Here is a 12,765-nt window from a genome sequence, read left to right as displayed (position 1 = left end):
GTGCAGAACAGCAGATGCTCTGAAAGGAAAGTGAGGCTCTGCTTTGTTGTGAAGCCTGCCTGGCTTCTCAGTGCTCTTTAAGACACTTGAATAGGTCACACTGTCCTTCTACTCCTGCTGCAGCTTGCAGGGAAGAGACGTGGTCCCTGCTTCCTGGCCTGTCCCTCAGCCTGTGTGACAGCCCCGCTCTGCCCCGTGGTGCCTGCCCTCCTGGGCTGTGCTGCTCTCTGCCCTTCTCCCAGCCCTCAAATCCTGCAGAAACTCAGAGCCAAAGAAAAATTGCACTTGCCCCAGTCACCTGCACAGGGAAGAGGCCATAAGGGTATTTTTCAAAAAACGGAATGTTTTCTCTTTGTACAAGACTTATCTAGTGCCATAATGACTCCTGGGGATGCTCCACTGCCACGGTGTCTGTGTTTGAGGTGCTGCTGGTTGTCCTGGAAAAGGCATCACCACCCCAGCCTCACTGGGTAACACCTGTGTCAAGGAAAAGGCAGCAGGAGGGATGCAGATGGGCTGAGCAGATGCTGACTGAGCATCTTCAGTCTTTTGCTGGGGGGCTTGGAATAAAATATTGACAGAACCCACTTGATCCCATCTCCATGTGCCAGTGTGTGCTGTCTGCTTGGGGAGCACAGGCTGCCCCTGCAGGTGATGCTCAGTGCTGTGCTCGTGCTGTGCCAGTGCCCTGCCCTCCCTCCCTCCTGCTCCCTCCACTGCTGTGAAACACCAAGCGAGCAGTTATCACATGTAGCAGCTCTGGCTCAGTAGCCTCTGGTTGTGTCATTAGACACTTCAGATCTGTTCAGGCTCCAAGCAAAGCTCTGGTGTCACCGTGCAGGCAGTGATCTGCTGCAGCAGGCAGTGGCACACCAAGCACTGACACCAGGACTTTTTTCTAGCCCAAGTCACTGGTGAAGGCTTTCAAAGGTGGTTCCTCTGGATGTGTGGTAGTAATAGGGCCTCTAATACCTGCAGTTGTCCTGCAGGAGCCAAGCTAGGGTTTTCAGATCCACTGGAATCATGACCAGGGCTGGAGCAGGGACTGAGAGGGTTCCCTGCAGCAGTGGGTGCAGGCTGACACCCAGAGCAGGGCAGGGCAGGTCCCTGCAGAGCTCAGTGTTGAGCAGAGTTCCCTGCCCTGATGGAGCAGATCTGCCAGTTCCCTGCACGTTGCTCAGTTTCCTAAGCCAGGACATCCCTACTCTCCTGATAAAAATCTGTCTCATTTAATCCATTCTTAGAACAGCACCAGGCCAGGGCTGGCAGTGTTGTGTGCCCATTTCCCACAGGAAAGCTTCATCATCAGGCATTGATTTCTCTAACAAGGATTAATAATTGGACCATCGAAAACTGGTGTTTGTGATTTTCAAATAGTCTTTTTCCCCATTTACCAGCTCTGTCTCCTGTTGGTTTTGAGGATCTGGAGTAGGTGGGGAACAGAAGACTTTGCAGCTTTCCTCGTGCATCTCTGCAGCAGCAACTTCCACAGGTCAGCAGCCATTTCTCCTGTGTCAAGAGGAAAGACTCAGCCCTTCCTTGCACCTTCAAGTACAATTTTGAAAGGAAACCCTGTGTTTCTCTTGCCTGTGCCAGGAGGCTCCAGAGAAGCAGCAAAGCTTGAGCTTTTCAGCAAAACCCCAAAGCACCTCTAAAGCAAACTCCTGTGCCTTAACTGGGGGACGGAGCAAGGGGAGAGGGCTGCTAAACAAATTTTGTGCACCCAGGCACCACATTCACACCCATGCCTCTTGCAAGCCTGCTCCACCATCTCTGAGGGATACACAGGAGGGCTCTGATGCTTAAAATCACTTTCCTTTGCCTTTTTTTTGGACAAAAGCTGCATCAGCCAAGTGGATGGCACTGTCGAGGGGCTGCAGCTGAGCCCCTGGTGCTGCTCCAAGCCTGGATGTCTCCTCTTTCCTAGGAAGCTACACCAGGGAGCGCTCTGCCAGCTGCTCTTCCAGACCCAAAGTGTCTCATTCAATCCCAGATCACCCCTCACTTTGAGCCGTGTGTGAGTAATTCCTGTAGGATTGGCTTAATATGCAGTAGCACGGGCTGCCTGCGCGGGGCTGGCGTCCACCCCTGGTCAGGGGGAGTCTCTGCTGACAAATAAAAATGGAATTGAATGGAAGGGAATTGAAAGTCAAAAGGGCCCTGTAATAATTTCAGAGTGCCTGAGGCACCACGCTGAAGCCCTGGCATTATAAATAAGGGTAATGTACTGGAGACTGAATTGCAATCAAAGCAGCTGTAAGAACGTGGAGCGGGTGCTGAGCTGCTTGAAGGTGCATGAAGGCAGATCATGATCTGTAGGCAGCACAGGCAAAGCAGGGTCCCCTCACTGATGTAGGTGGGGACCCTAAAGCCTGTGATTAGAAGGGCTGAAGGGATGTGTGGATGCTGCAGAGGGCTCCGGAGCCAGGAGTGGGAGCTGCATTGGAGCAGGCCAAACCTCTGGCTGTCTCAAAGTGTTTCTGGGGGCTGAATCGTGGCAGAGGTTGTCTTTAGCCTCCCTGCTCACCGTCTCCTGGTCCATCTGTGTGATGATGCAGTCTGCTGACCTCTTGCTGCATTGCACAATAGTTACATGTTTTCTTTAGAAAACAACAACAACAACCCCTCAAAAAAGCATGTTTATGAATAAGGTTGGTGGGAAGACAGGAAGAATCCAAATGTCCTGGCTGACCTCACTGTTCCTGAGATTAACTGGAGGAAATCCAGTACCATCACTGGTCCCACATGTGTGATACCAGCTCATGGCATATTGCATGGGCTGTCCCAGAAGGTTTTCAGTCTGAACTGAGGAGGTTTTTCCAATATTTGTGTTCCTTCTGAGTTTGCAATCAGCCCTCACCTCCAGCCATGTTGTTCTTATTGTCAGGGATCCTTTGGTGGCAGCACAGATCTTACCCCATTTATGTGGGAGGTGGCTGGCCACAGGAGCACACCTGAGACCTGGCTTCTCCTTCTCTTTCCAGGCATTTTGATCAAACCCTAAAACCAACCAAACCCACTTTACTGCAGGTCCCACCTTGCCCAGAGTACCCGAGGTTTTGCCTGTCCAGTCTCAGATGTGTGATGCTGCTGGCAGAGCAAATGAGATGCCTGCCCAGTGTTGGTGGGGTGCCCCATGGACCCTCCCAGGTCTCCCTGAATTCCTCATCCATCCAGACCAGCCTCAGACACATGCTGTGTCACAGCAGACGTGCACGACACTGAAGCCACCTTTGAAATGGCCTGCAGGTGCAGCCCTGTGCTCCTCACAGGCAGGGGCTTTGAAAAGAGATGATCAGAGGGAGCTTGTCATCTTTTTTCCCCTCTTTCTTAAACTTCTGAGCTTCTCTATTACTTTTTATGATCTGCAGCTGCGTTTGTGTGTTGCCCTAGGGAGTACTGCCAGGGGAGTAGATGTAGAAGGGAAGGAACATGTTAAAAAATAAGCAGAGGGGAAGGGGAAAAAATAATAATGAAGCAAGCTAATGATTTGGATGAAAAAAACCAGCAGCCACATTGCCACCAAAAGACCCAAACCCTTAGAACTGGTAGGGCTTGTTTGACTGCAGAATAGTCCCCCAGGGAGCAGGGGGGAAGCCCCATTACTAGAGTCGTTTTGGAGCTAGTCTGCACAGAGAGTGATAATCTGTTCTGCAGGGAGCAATCCTGTGCTGGCAAGGGCACTGGGGAGAGCTCTCTGTTTATGACTTTCTGCATAAATTTGGTTTATTAGCATAAGTGGTAGCTAGCACTGAAGAATCTATAAACTAACACTTCATCGGAGGTTGGAGCCTCGGGAGAACATTAACTCAGAAGAGCCCCTGGACTAATAGCAGGAGAAATGGGCTTGCAGGATTAAGGGTGACACACAAGGAAGAAAAGGATGACACAGTGGATGGTGGTGGCTTTTTGTGTGAGGTGGGATAGTGTATCTGAGCCTGCCCTAAAAGGAAATCTAATCAGTAACCAGACCTCCAGCTTTTCCCCTGCCCAACAGATTCAGATGCTGAGTTTTGCAGGTGAGCTGAAGAAGTCTGGCTGCAGGGTGCAGGTCCTGCTGGGATGAAGCAGGTGGTGAGGAAAAAGGAAGAAGGAGCCTGGATCTATACATGGATATTACTCACAAGCTTCCCACCCATCACACTGTGGATTTGGTCCTTATTGTGAAGGTGTCCAGCAGGTCCCAGGGCCCAAGCAGCACTGGGGAGCAGAAGGGAGGGAAAGTATAAGGAGGGTTTGGTTATCTGGGGGTGGGGAACTGTGTGGGGATAAACTGCCACAAGCAAAATGGCTTATTGTAATAATGACCTTAAAGAATTAAATAAAAACATAACAATCATGGTAGATTAGCAAGAACAAGCCAGTTAAATACAAAACCAGGCTTTGTAAAATGCCATGACAGATAAGACAGGGCTTCAGCCTCCCAAATAACTGATGAATGTTGAAACATTGCATAAAGTCGGGGGGGCTGGAGGGGGGAGTGAGTAAATATTTCAAGGCTGGCAGCCTTGGAGAAGGCAGAGGTGAAAAGGCTCTCCCTGCCTGCTCCCTGCTTTCTGTAACACAGAGCAGGAGAGGCAGGAGGTGGGTAAGGGTGGCCAGGAGCCCGAAGGCACAGAGTAACAATCCTCCAACTTCAATATCTGCTGTTTCATTTTATATTCATCATGTCAGCATAATCTGCTTTTATGGGAATCATCTTGGTTCCCAACCAAATGCATTTAGGCCCTTTTGCTTTTAAGTTTCATTGTAATACGAGTTGAAGACTTCAATGAAATGTTTATATGTAAGGGTTGTAGAAATGTGAAAGGAAAAATGGAACTAGAGAATCAGTTTGAAGAGATCTTGCTGTGGTTTCTGCTGTCCCCTGCCTCCTCAGACCTTGTCCTGGGCAGGTGACCTTCTGATGGGCATGAGCCCAGGTTGGGGGCTGAGCCCCAGGAAGGGTTGTGCTTGGGTTGCTGGTTTGATTTCCATGGAAGATGTGGAAATGGCAATTTTATGGCACCCAGAGCCTGAGGAAGGACAAAAAAGAAGGTGTTCTGTGTGCCCTTTTCTTGACCTCAGACCATGATTGGGTCAGGTGGAAGGGTGGTGATGCCTGGGGGAGGCAGTGCTGCCCTGGGCTCAGCTGAGCTGCATGATGGGGGATGAAGGGCAGGTGTGAGTAATTGGGAGCAGGTGGGGCTGGGGAGGAGACATTTCTGCTCCTGGAGCAAGAGGGACAGACTCAGTGGGTTTTCTGCTCTGCTCTGGCATGGAGAAATACAGCTGCTCGTGGACTTTGGATGGGGAAAACGGGTCTGGCTGGCTGCTGTGGAGAAGGAGGACTCTTACTATCCTTTTGCTGCTGTTCTCTCTTGGGTGCAGTGACCAGGTAGGAAGATGGCATAGCAGATGTTTCATTGTCTGTTTTACTCAGCGTTTTACCCACGAAATTGTGTTTGAACCCTGTTTGAGAGTCTGCTAGATGCTGAGATTTTCAATAACTATAGACTACAAGTGCTTTTGCATTGCTGCCCATTTAAAACCTCAACTGTATCTCATTCTGTTTTGGTGCAGAAGAGCTCTTAATTTGTTTCAAAAGCATTTCAAAGCTCTGATAACAGGCAATCATCCTGCAGAGTATTGCATCCTTTCTGATAGGGCTATCACTGCTTTAACTACTGTGCAGCTAGTGGAGTAACAAGGTGTGTCCAGTGAAACACAGGCAATAGAATATTCATGTCAAGTAGGTGAGGCTGAGAAACTTCCCTGTATTTGGATTTTGAAGGATTTGGCGGCTAACAGGGCTTGAAAAGGCTTTTCTTTTTCTTCTTTCCTTTTTTTCTTGTGAGCAGGAAATGTGATTGAAGGCTCCTGAATGTCCTGGCAGTGCTGGGATTAGTAATGCAGGTTTCCTGCAACATGAGCTGTAGGGGTGAAAAAACACACAGGTATTTTTAAATGTCTGGTAAATGGTACCCAGGCTTGGCAAGTCAACCTTCGTCAGAAATTGCCTCACTGCTAGGTTTGCTTAGAATTGTGAAATGAATGTTAAATTGAAGTTTCTACTTTGGGAAGAGACCTTTTGAAAATGAAACAGGCTTATCTTCAGTCTAGGCTAAAATCCAAAAAATTGCCTATATCTCAGAAATGTTCTCCGTGATCCTTTTAAACATCCCATGCAAAAATGTGTGTGCAAGGGAAAAAATGTGGAGATTTATTGACTCTAGAGGGTTTTTTTTCCTGTTTTCCTAATGTGATGTAGCCTTTGGGGCTGAGGTGCCCTAGCAATGGGGTCCTGGTGGCACCCACATTGGGTCTGTGGTGTGGTCTGGGTGATGATATAACCTCCTTTCCTGAGCTCTTCTGGAAAGTTTTGCTGCAGGGATGTGTGTGATGAGTGTGTAATGCTGTAAATCATTCTCTCCTATGGGTTGCTGTTCCTCTGAACAGAATTAAGATGGCTTTGCATACCCAGAGTCCTATCTCGATGCTTCTATGCTGTCCCATGGCCTCTTTGCCTCTCAAGAAGATTGTGTGATATTTGTCCCCAAGTTGAGTTACTGTTTTTCCTAAAAGTAACATTTGTTGCAATTTTAATTAGACCAGGAGCTGCTTTTCAGTACAGACCCTTGAAGTATTGTTAGGAAGAAGTCTGCAATTAAGCAGCTCTGACACTCCTCTGGTTCTGTTCTTACAGTTACTACTACAAGAAACATTCTGCTTTATCCTCTTTGGAGGCAAGACACACAAATTTCTCATTTAATTAGATTTCCTGGTCTTGGACGAGTCACTGTCCTGAAGTGTGAACCACAGGGCTGGCTGGATTTACAGGGTAAAGAGTGCAAGCAACACCTCTTGCTCCTGGTTTGCTGCAGCAAACAACTGTTTATACTAAAGGATAGAAGGGATTATGAGGAATGAACTCCTTGCAATAACAGGGACATGACAGGGAGTTCACGTGTCCCTTCTAAAATGCAAGTGTGGGTTCTTGATGGATTCCACTCATGGTCAGGAGTGGTTTAGTTTTTCTCCTTTGAGTGCTCAGATGTGTGTGGAGATGGGAATAAGGACTGGAATTGTAAGAATAAGGAGCACAGACATTCAGATAGATACAGGTGAGGGTGCAGCCACCTCAGGTGTGTGACTGGTGTAATTAGTGAGGTGCTGAATCAAGGAGCTGGTGTTAATGAGGTCACCTAGTCCCTGCCCTCAGCTGGGCAGTGCAGTGAGGAGAGATTCTGCAGGACTAGGGGTTTGGAACTTTTCTGGGAGCAGGGATTAGTTGTCTCAGTGTTTATCTGTGACAGGAAGCCAGGAGCTTGCTGCTGGGAAATGTATTGATTTCAGGGATTCAAAAAAAATCATAATTGTCCTGAAGTATCAAAGGGCTTTTTTGCTGGGCTGGATGTGGGTCTGTAGAAATGGAAGTGCCTGGTCTTGTAGCTTGCACAGCTGCTCATGAGCCAGCACCCAAATGCCTTGAGGCATCTTGTCCTGAAAGGTGTGGGTGACTCCTCAGGACAGCCTCAGGTGGGCTTATTCCTTCCTTTCTTCTTCACTGAGAGATAGAACTGGATATGCTTGTGCCCAGCTGGTTCAGGATGAAATGCAAAATGCCCCCACTGTTCCCTGAACCCTTTGCCTACAGGGGAACAAATCCTGTCCCCCCTGCAGGCCTCTTTGGCCAGGATATGGAGGAGGGCCTTGTCTCCATTCCCACCAGGATGCCAGGGGAACATGGACTCGTGCTGGCAGCCTTCCTGGAGCAGATACCCTGAGCAGACTGCAGGTCACTGTCCATTAGAGCCTGTTGCTGTTTCCAAACAGGAGGGAATTTAATTTGGGTCTCCCACAAAGTGGGTAACTGCTGAATTGTGGGCCTGGTGACTAAGAGGACCTGAATTGCTTCCCATTGCTTATATAGCAAATGGAAAAACAAACACCAAAAAAGAGGTGGTGGAAGGAGAAATATTTTGGCTCATTTTATGCTCTTTTTTTTTTTCTTTTTTTTTTTTTCGGTTTGGATTCGGCTGCTGAAACTGCCAAATCAGTTCTTTGCAGAGATCTGTTTAGAACTTGATGGGCAGCTGTGGAGCTGTCAGCACTCCTGCCTGTGTCTGCTGCTGCTTGGCCAAGCTGGGAGCTGCAGCTGAGGCTTGAAGCTGCTGGCTCTGACTGCAGATCTGGAGCTGACGTTTGGCTGCACAGTGCCTGGATTGTCCACACCCCCAGTTAGATGTGATGGCCTCAGTCAGGGGAAGCTCCTGGAGTGGGTGTGTGTGCTGGGCTGCTGGAATCCTAGCTCCTAGGGTGCTTAATGCTGTAAATTAGGATTGCGTGGAATGTAAAACAGAAGTTTGCAGAAGAAGACTGACAGACATGCAGCCTGAAGGACTTGTCAAGCCTGGTAGTTATCCTTGCTGGTACTCATCAGTCTGTGCTGGGAATGTCCCTATTGAATACAGTTGTAGCATTACCTCACTACCTGGAAGAAGGTTTTGGTTGTAAATGCCAGCAGAGCATGTACTGGTGTCTGTGGTTTTGCTTGCTTGGCACCAAATGTCCTCCCTCTGCCCTGTGCCAAGCAGCAAACCTCCCCTGGGCTTGGCTGCAGACCTCCAGGAGCTTCTTCCAGCTTTTTGCTGGGAGAGCTATGCAAGATTAAAGGCACCTTGTGCGATGTGTTATTTACTGTTGTCACTTTTCTAGTCTAGAAATCCCAAAGCACTTTGTAGCCCCTTGCTTTTATTAAGGAAGACATCTGTTACTGTTCATGCCCAAGGGAAATGGCAGAGGCCAAAAAACAATGCTCAAGCTCGTCCTGTTGATCTGATGTCACACCAAGAAGGACTAAGACTCCAAAGTTCTGATTTCCAGGACTGCTAAGGATACTGCCTTTTGGTATCATGGAGAAAATTGATCTCCAGTTGCGTGTTTTGTCCCTGCAGAGATGTCGGGGACCGTGGCTGACATTTCGCTGGTGCACTGGAAGCAGCAGTGGCTGGAGAATGGCACCTTGTACTTCCATGTTTCCATGAGCAGTGCTGAGCAGCTCTCCCGGGCCACCCCCCCAAGCCTCCAGGAGCCTTCGGAGATAGTGGAGGAGCAGATGCATATTCTTCATATCTCGGTCATGGTGAGTCAAAACTGCCAATGGCATCTGAGGGGGCAGCAGCTGGCAGCCAGGTCATGGTGGAGAGGTGGTTGTAAAGAGCAGGGTGATGCTAAAGAGCTGGGTGGTGAGTCTTGTTTGCAAATGTCTGTGTCCCTTCTTGGTTGGGCTTTCAGAGAGGGAGAGCTGTGTGTGAATGGGCAGGGGAAAAAAGTGTGGTTCATCTTTTAAGAAAATAAAACAGACCACAGGGAAGAAGCTGTTGAGAGGGTGACAAGGAGGCTTGTGTTTCTTCCTGTCTCTGCTGGCAGCTGGTGAGGTATGAGGAGGTATTTCTCCTTGGTTACAGGCAAAGACAGGATTTGGGGCTTGATCATTTCTTCTTGAAGCTTTCTGTGACTGAATTTTGCCTATGGAGTGGATATGGGCTATAGTGTGATATCCTTCACTTGCACAGTCTGAGCCTGACCTGAAAGTAAAAAGATGACCCAGATACTTGAATATCTTCATCTCAGGTGTTTATGTGACTGTTTATTAACATGTTGTCTATGTGCCCTGGTGCCTTTAAAAATGCTTATTTTCAGTATCTTATGAAGTGGTTGCTAATATATTTGGATTTGGTCCCTCTATGCTTTAGAGCTCCATCTGTACAATAAGACTAACTGTATTGTCCCCTAACTCCCTGTGGGATAAAAAGTCTTGTTAATAAAAGGAAAAAAAGAAGGCAGGCTTGCAGATCTTGTGTATATGCATGTCACCTGTTTGCCCTAAGAGGTCTTGTACAGGGATGGGGATGCCATTGCAGCAGCTATCTGCAAAAGGTGCATCTGTTCATATCCCAGAACCTGTGCCTTGTCTTCACACCTTCTGTCCTTTGTTTTTGAAGGAGAAGCAGAGATGGTGGTTGCCTTTTACAACTTAAATCTGTTTTTTAAGAGTGTCTCAGCCCTTGTCAGTGGGGCTTTAGATTGGGCACTTAGTGCTTGTGAGCACAGAGAGAGACTCTGCATTAAGGCTGTTGGACAAGATAAGAGGCAGTAGAGAGGCAGAAAGGAGAGGAATTTAGGGACTGTGGCTTAAGGGGTTGATTAGGAAATGTTTCTTAGGTCCTGCTAAAAATGTCAGTGTAGTGGAATTTGGGGGGGGAGGGGTGAAGTTAAAAGTGGTATACTCAGAAAATGATCCTGAAAACTAAGGGGGGGAGAGAGAGATCAGGGAGTGAAGACAGCAAAACCCTAGTCTGGAAAAGCTCAATGCCTAATGTGAGTGTGGGATTGCTTGGCTGTTGTGAGCAAACATGTGCCATGGAGCAGAGGTCTGTGGTTGCAGGGGGGACAGGCCTCTGGCTCTGGAGCCTGGGGATTACTGCAGTTGCTTGAAATACAGATTTTCTTAAGCAAGGAGAGATTCACTCCTGGTCCTCAGACCTTGCTGACACTGATCTTTCTAAAAAGCAATGTGATGATTGTAGTAAATTAATGCTTTGGAATGAGAAGCAAATCTCTTTGAGGAATTCCAGCTCAGAGCCTTCATTTGCTGCACCTCGGAGCACAGGAGCAATGACATTGGTGGGCTGGAGCTGAAGGCATTGCTGTGCATATCACAGAATACATGTTTTGCACTCTAATCCTGGGTTAGCTGTTGAAGACATGCTTTGCCACATCTCGCTGAAGCTGATAGCACTGGAGCATCCCTGGCTTTGTTGTGAGAGTTAAACTCGTGCCCTGAGCCTCTCCTGCCCTTCTGCAAAAGCAAGGGGAAGACAGGAGAGTTTCTCCTGCACAGAATGAACTGTAGTTCCACCCTCATTTTAAATCCTCATACTTTTTGCAACAGGAGTTGAGGCCCCAGGCAGGGATGTGGATTTGGGATGGGATCTGGACTGCACACGTGTCCCTGGGGAAGCAGAAGCCCTGCGTGTTTCTTCCCTGGGTCAAAATTGCATCACAGACTTGAAACTTTGCCCAGTATGTTGTTTTTTTTTTTAAGATTCATTAACTTCTCGACTGAAGCCAAGCCAAGTTTGGAGTTTGTAGCAGAAGACAAATGTGTGTTTTGTTGGGTTTTCCCCCCTTAAGACCACATGGAGCTCTGTAGCTACAGTAAAATGGGGCGAATGTCTCTTGTTTCTTGGTTGAAATATTTCACCTGAGTCCCCAGGCTCTGCTCAGGCTGCTTTCCCATGCCTTTACTTTCCTCCCTGGCCCAAGCTAAATCACACCCTAGTGAGCCTCATCACTTGGGCCCTCCTGCCTTCCCTTCCCTGGCCATACTGGGCTTGGCAGCAGCCAGAGCCCGGTGCAGGGGGCTGTGTGGTACCTTCTCCCCCTCCCTCCCCAGTCCCTTCTTCTGCCTCAAGAATGCAGCTGGACAACTCTGTGCCTTCCTTTCCAGCTTCTCAAATACCTTTCCTCCTGTTTCCTGCCATAAAGCCCGATGTCTCCCATGTGCTTAAAAGCACACTGTGCAGGAGGAATTCCAGCCCACCCCAGTACTGCCTGTGTGTCCCACTCAGCAGCAGCCCAGTGTCTTGCTGCGGGGGACAGGAGAGGCATGGGAAAGAGATGCCTTCCATCTCCTGTAAGTGGCTGTAACACTTACTTTTACCTGTCTCCTCCTCCAGCTGAGCTGTGTTACAGAAAGCTGGGAAGATTTGCCTGGAGCATCTTGCTGAGCTGATGCACAGGGAGTTCTCTGGCAAAGCTTTTGTGGGCAGCGAGACATCTCTGAGATGCCCTGGACAGGAACGTTATTTTGGGCTTCCATAGATATTTACGACTTGGCTGGTTGCTCCTGTTCTGTCTTTAAAGCCAAAACCCTCTCTGGGCTGCATGAGGGCCCCAGGAGAGTGTAAATGTACTCCTCCTTCCAGTGATTTTGATGGTTGGTGTGTGGTTTTCTAGTTTGGGGTGGGTTTGCTTCCTGTGCATCAGGAAATCAGCCACCAGTGTCTGTGACCCCGTGTCCCTGGGGCCACCATCTGCCCCTGCAAAAGCCCTGGGCTTCACCTGATCATGACCTTCTTCACACCTCCCTTCCCGGGCTCAAGGGCATCTTTAACAGCAAAATAATACTTTTGTTTTTTTCTCCCTTTCTTCACTGTTTTTTTCTTAATCTCTCCCCAGTGAGACATAACATTAATTACTGCAGTTAAAGGGAATTCAGTCTCCATTACTGTCGGCCACCCCTTTCCTCTCTGCTTGAGCATCTGAAATTTGTCTCCCGAATGAAAAGAAGGGAGGAAGAGGCCAAAACAAATATGCAAACACTAGATTTTATTTATTTACCTTTTTTGTGTGTGTGTGCAGTGTCAAGTAGAAAAGAATCAATATTTTTGTCATTATGCCTGTTGTGTTTTTTTCCCCATAATCTTAGCTGTCATTTGGGTTTAATTGTGTTGTTTCCTCTTGTGTGGAAGTAAATCTTATCTGTTTTGGATTAAAATTCAATGAAGGTCACAGCAGCTCGAAAACTTACCAGGCTGCAGCAATTAATGTTCATTTGGCTTTGATAAATTGGAATGTTCCCCACAATAGGACTGGAGTGGATTTCAGAAGCAATAATTCTTCCATTAACTCAATGATTCCCTGTGTGACGGAGCATCTTGTCACTGCTCTGTTTGTCATCTGTCACTTCAAGGATGTGGGCATATGCCTGATATGATT

General features: G+C 48.0%; 1 protein-coding gene across 2 annotated transcripts in view; it reads left to right on the top strand.

The window, feature by feature from the left end:
• Nucleotides 1-12,765, top strand: part of ASTN2 (astrotactin 2) — a 332,514-nt gene that overhangs the window by 43,426 nt on the left and 276,323 nt on the right. For both annotated transcript variants that reach the window (XM_051636914.1, XM_051636915.1), the window contains exon 2: nt 8,937-9,124. In XM_051636914.1, coding sequence (XP_051492874.1) covers nt 8,937-9,124 — 188 coding nt within the window. The remainder of the gene's footprint in view (nt 1-8,936; nt 9,125-12,765) is intronic.

Source organism: Apus apus, chromosome 19 (assembly GCF_020740795.1).
Source record: "Apus apus isolate bApuApu2 chromosome 19, bApuApu2.pri.cur, whole genome shotgun sequence".
NCBI lineage: Eukaryota > Metazoa > Chordata > Aves > Apodiformes > Apodidae > Apus > Apus apus.
Note: the sequence above shows the minus strand (reverse complement) of the source record. Positions and strands in the feature narration are given on the sequence as shown.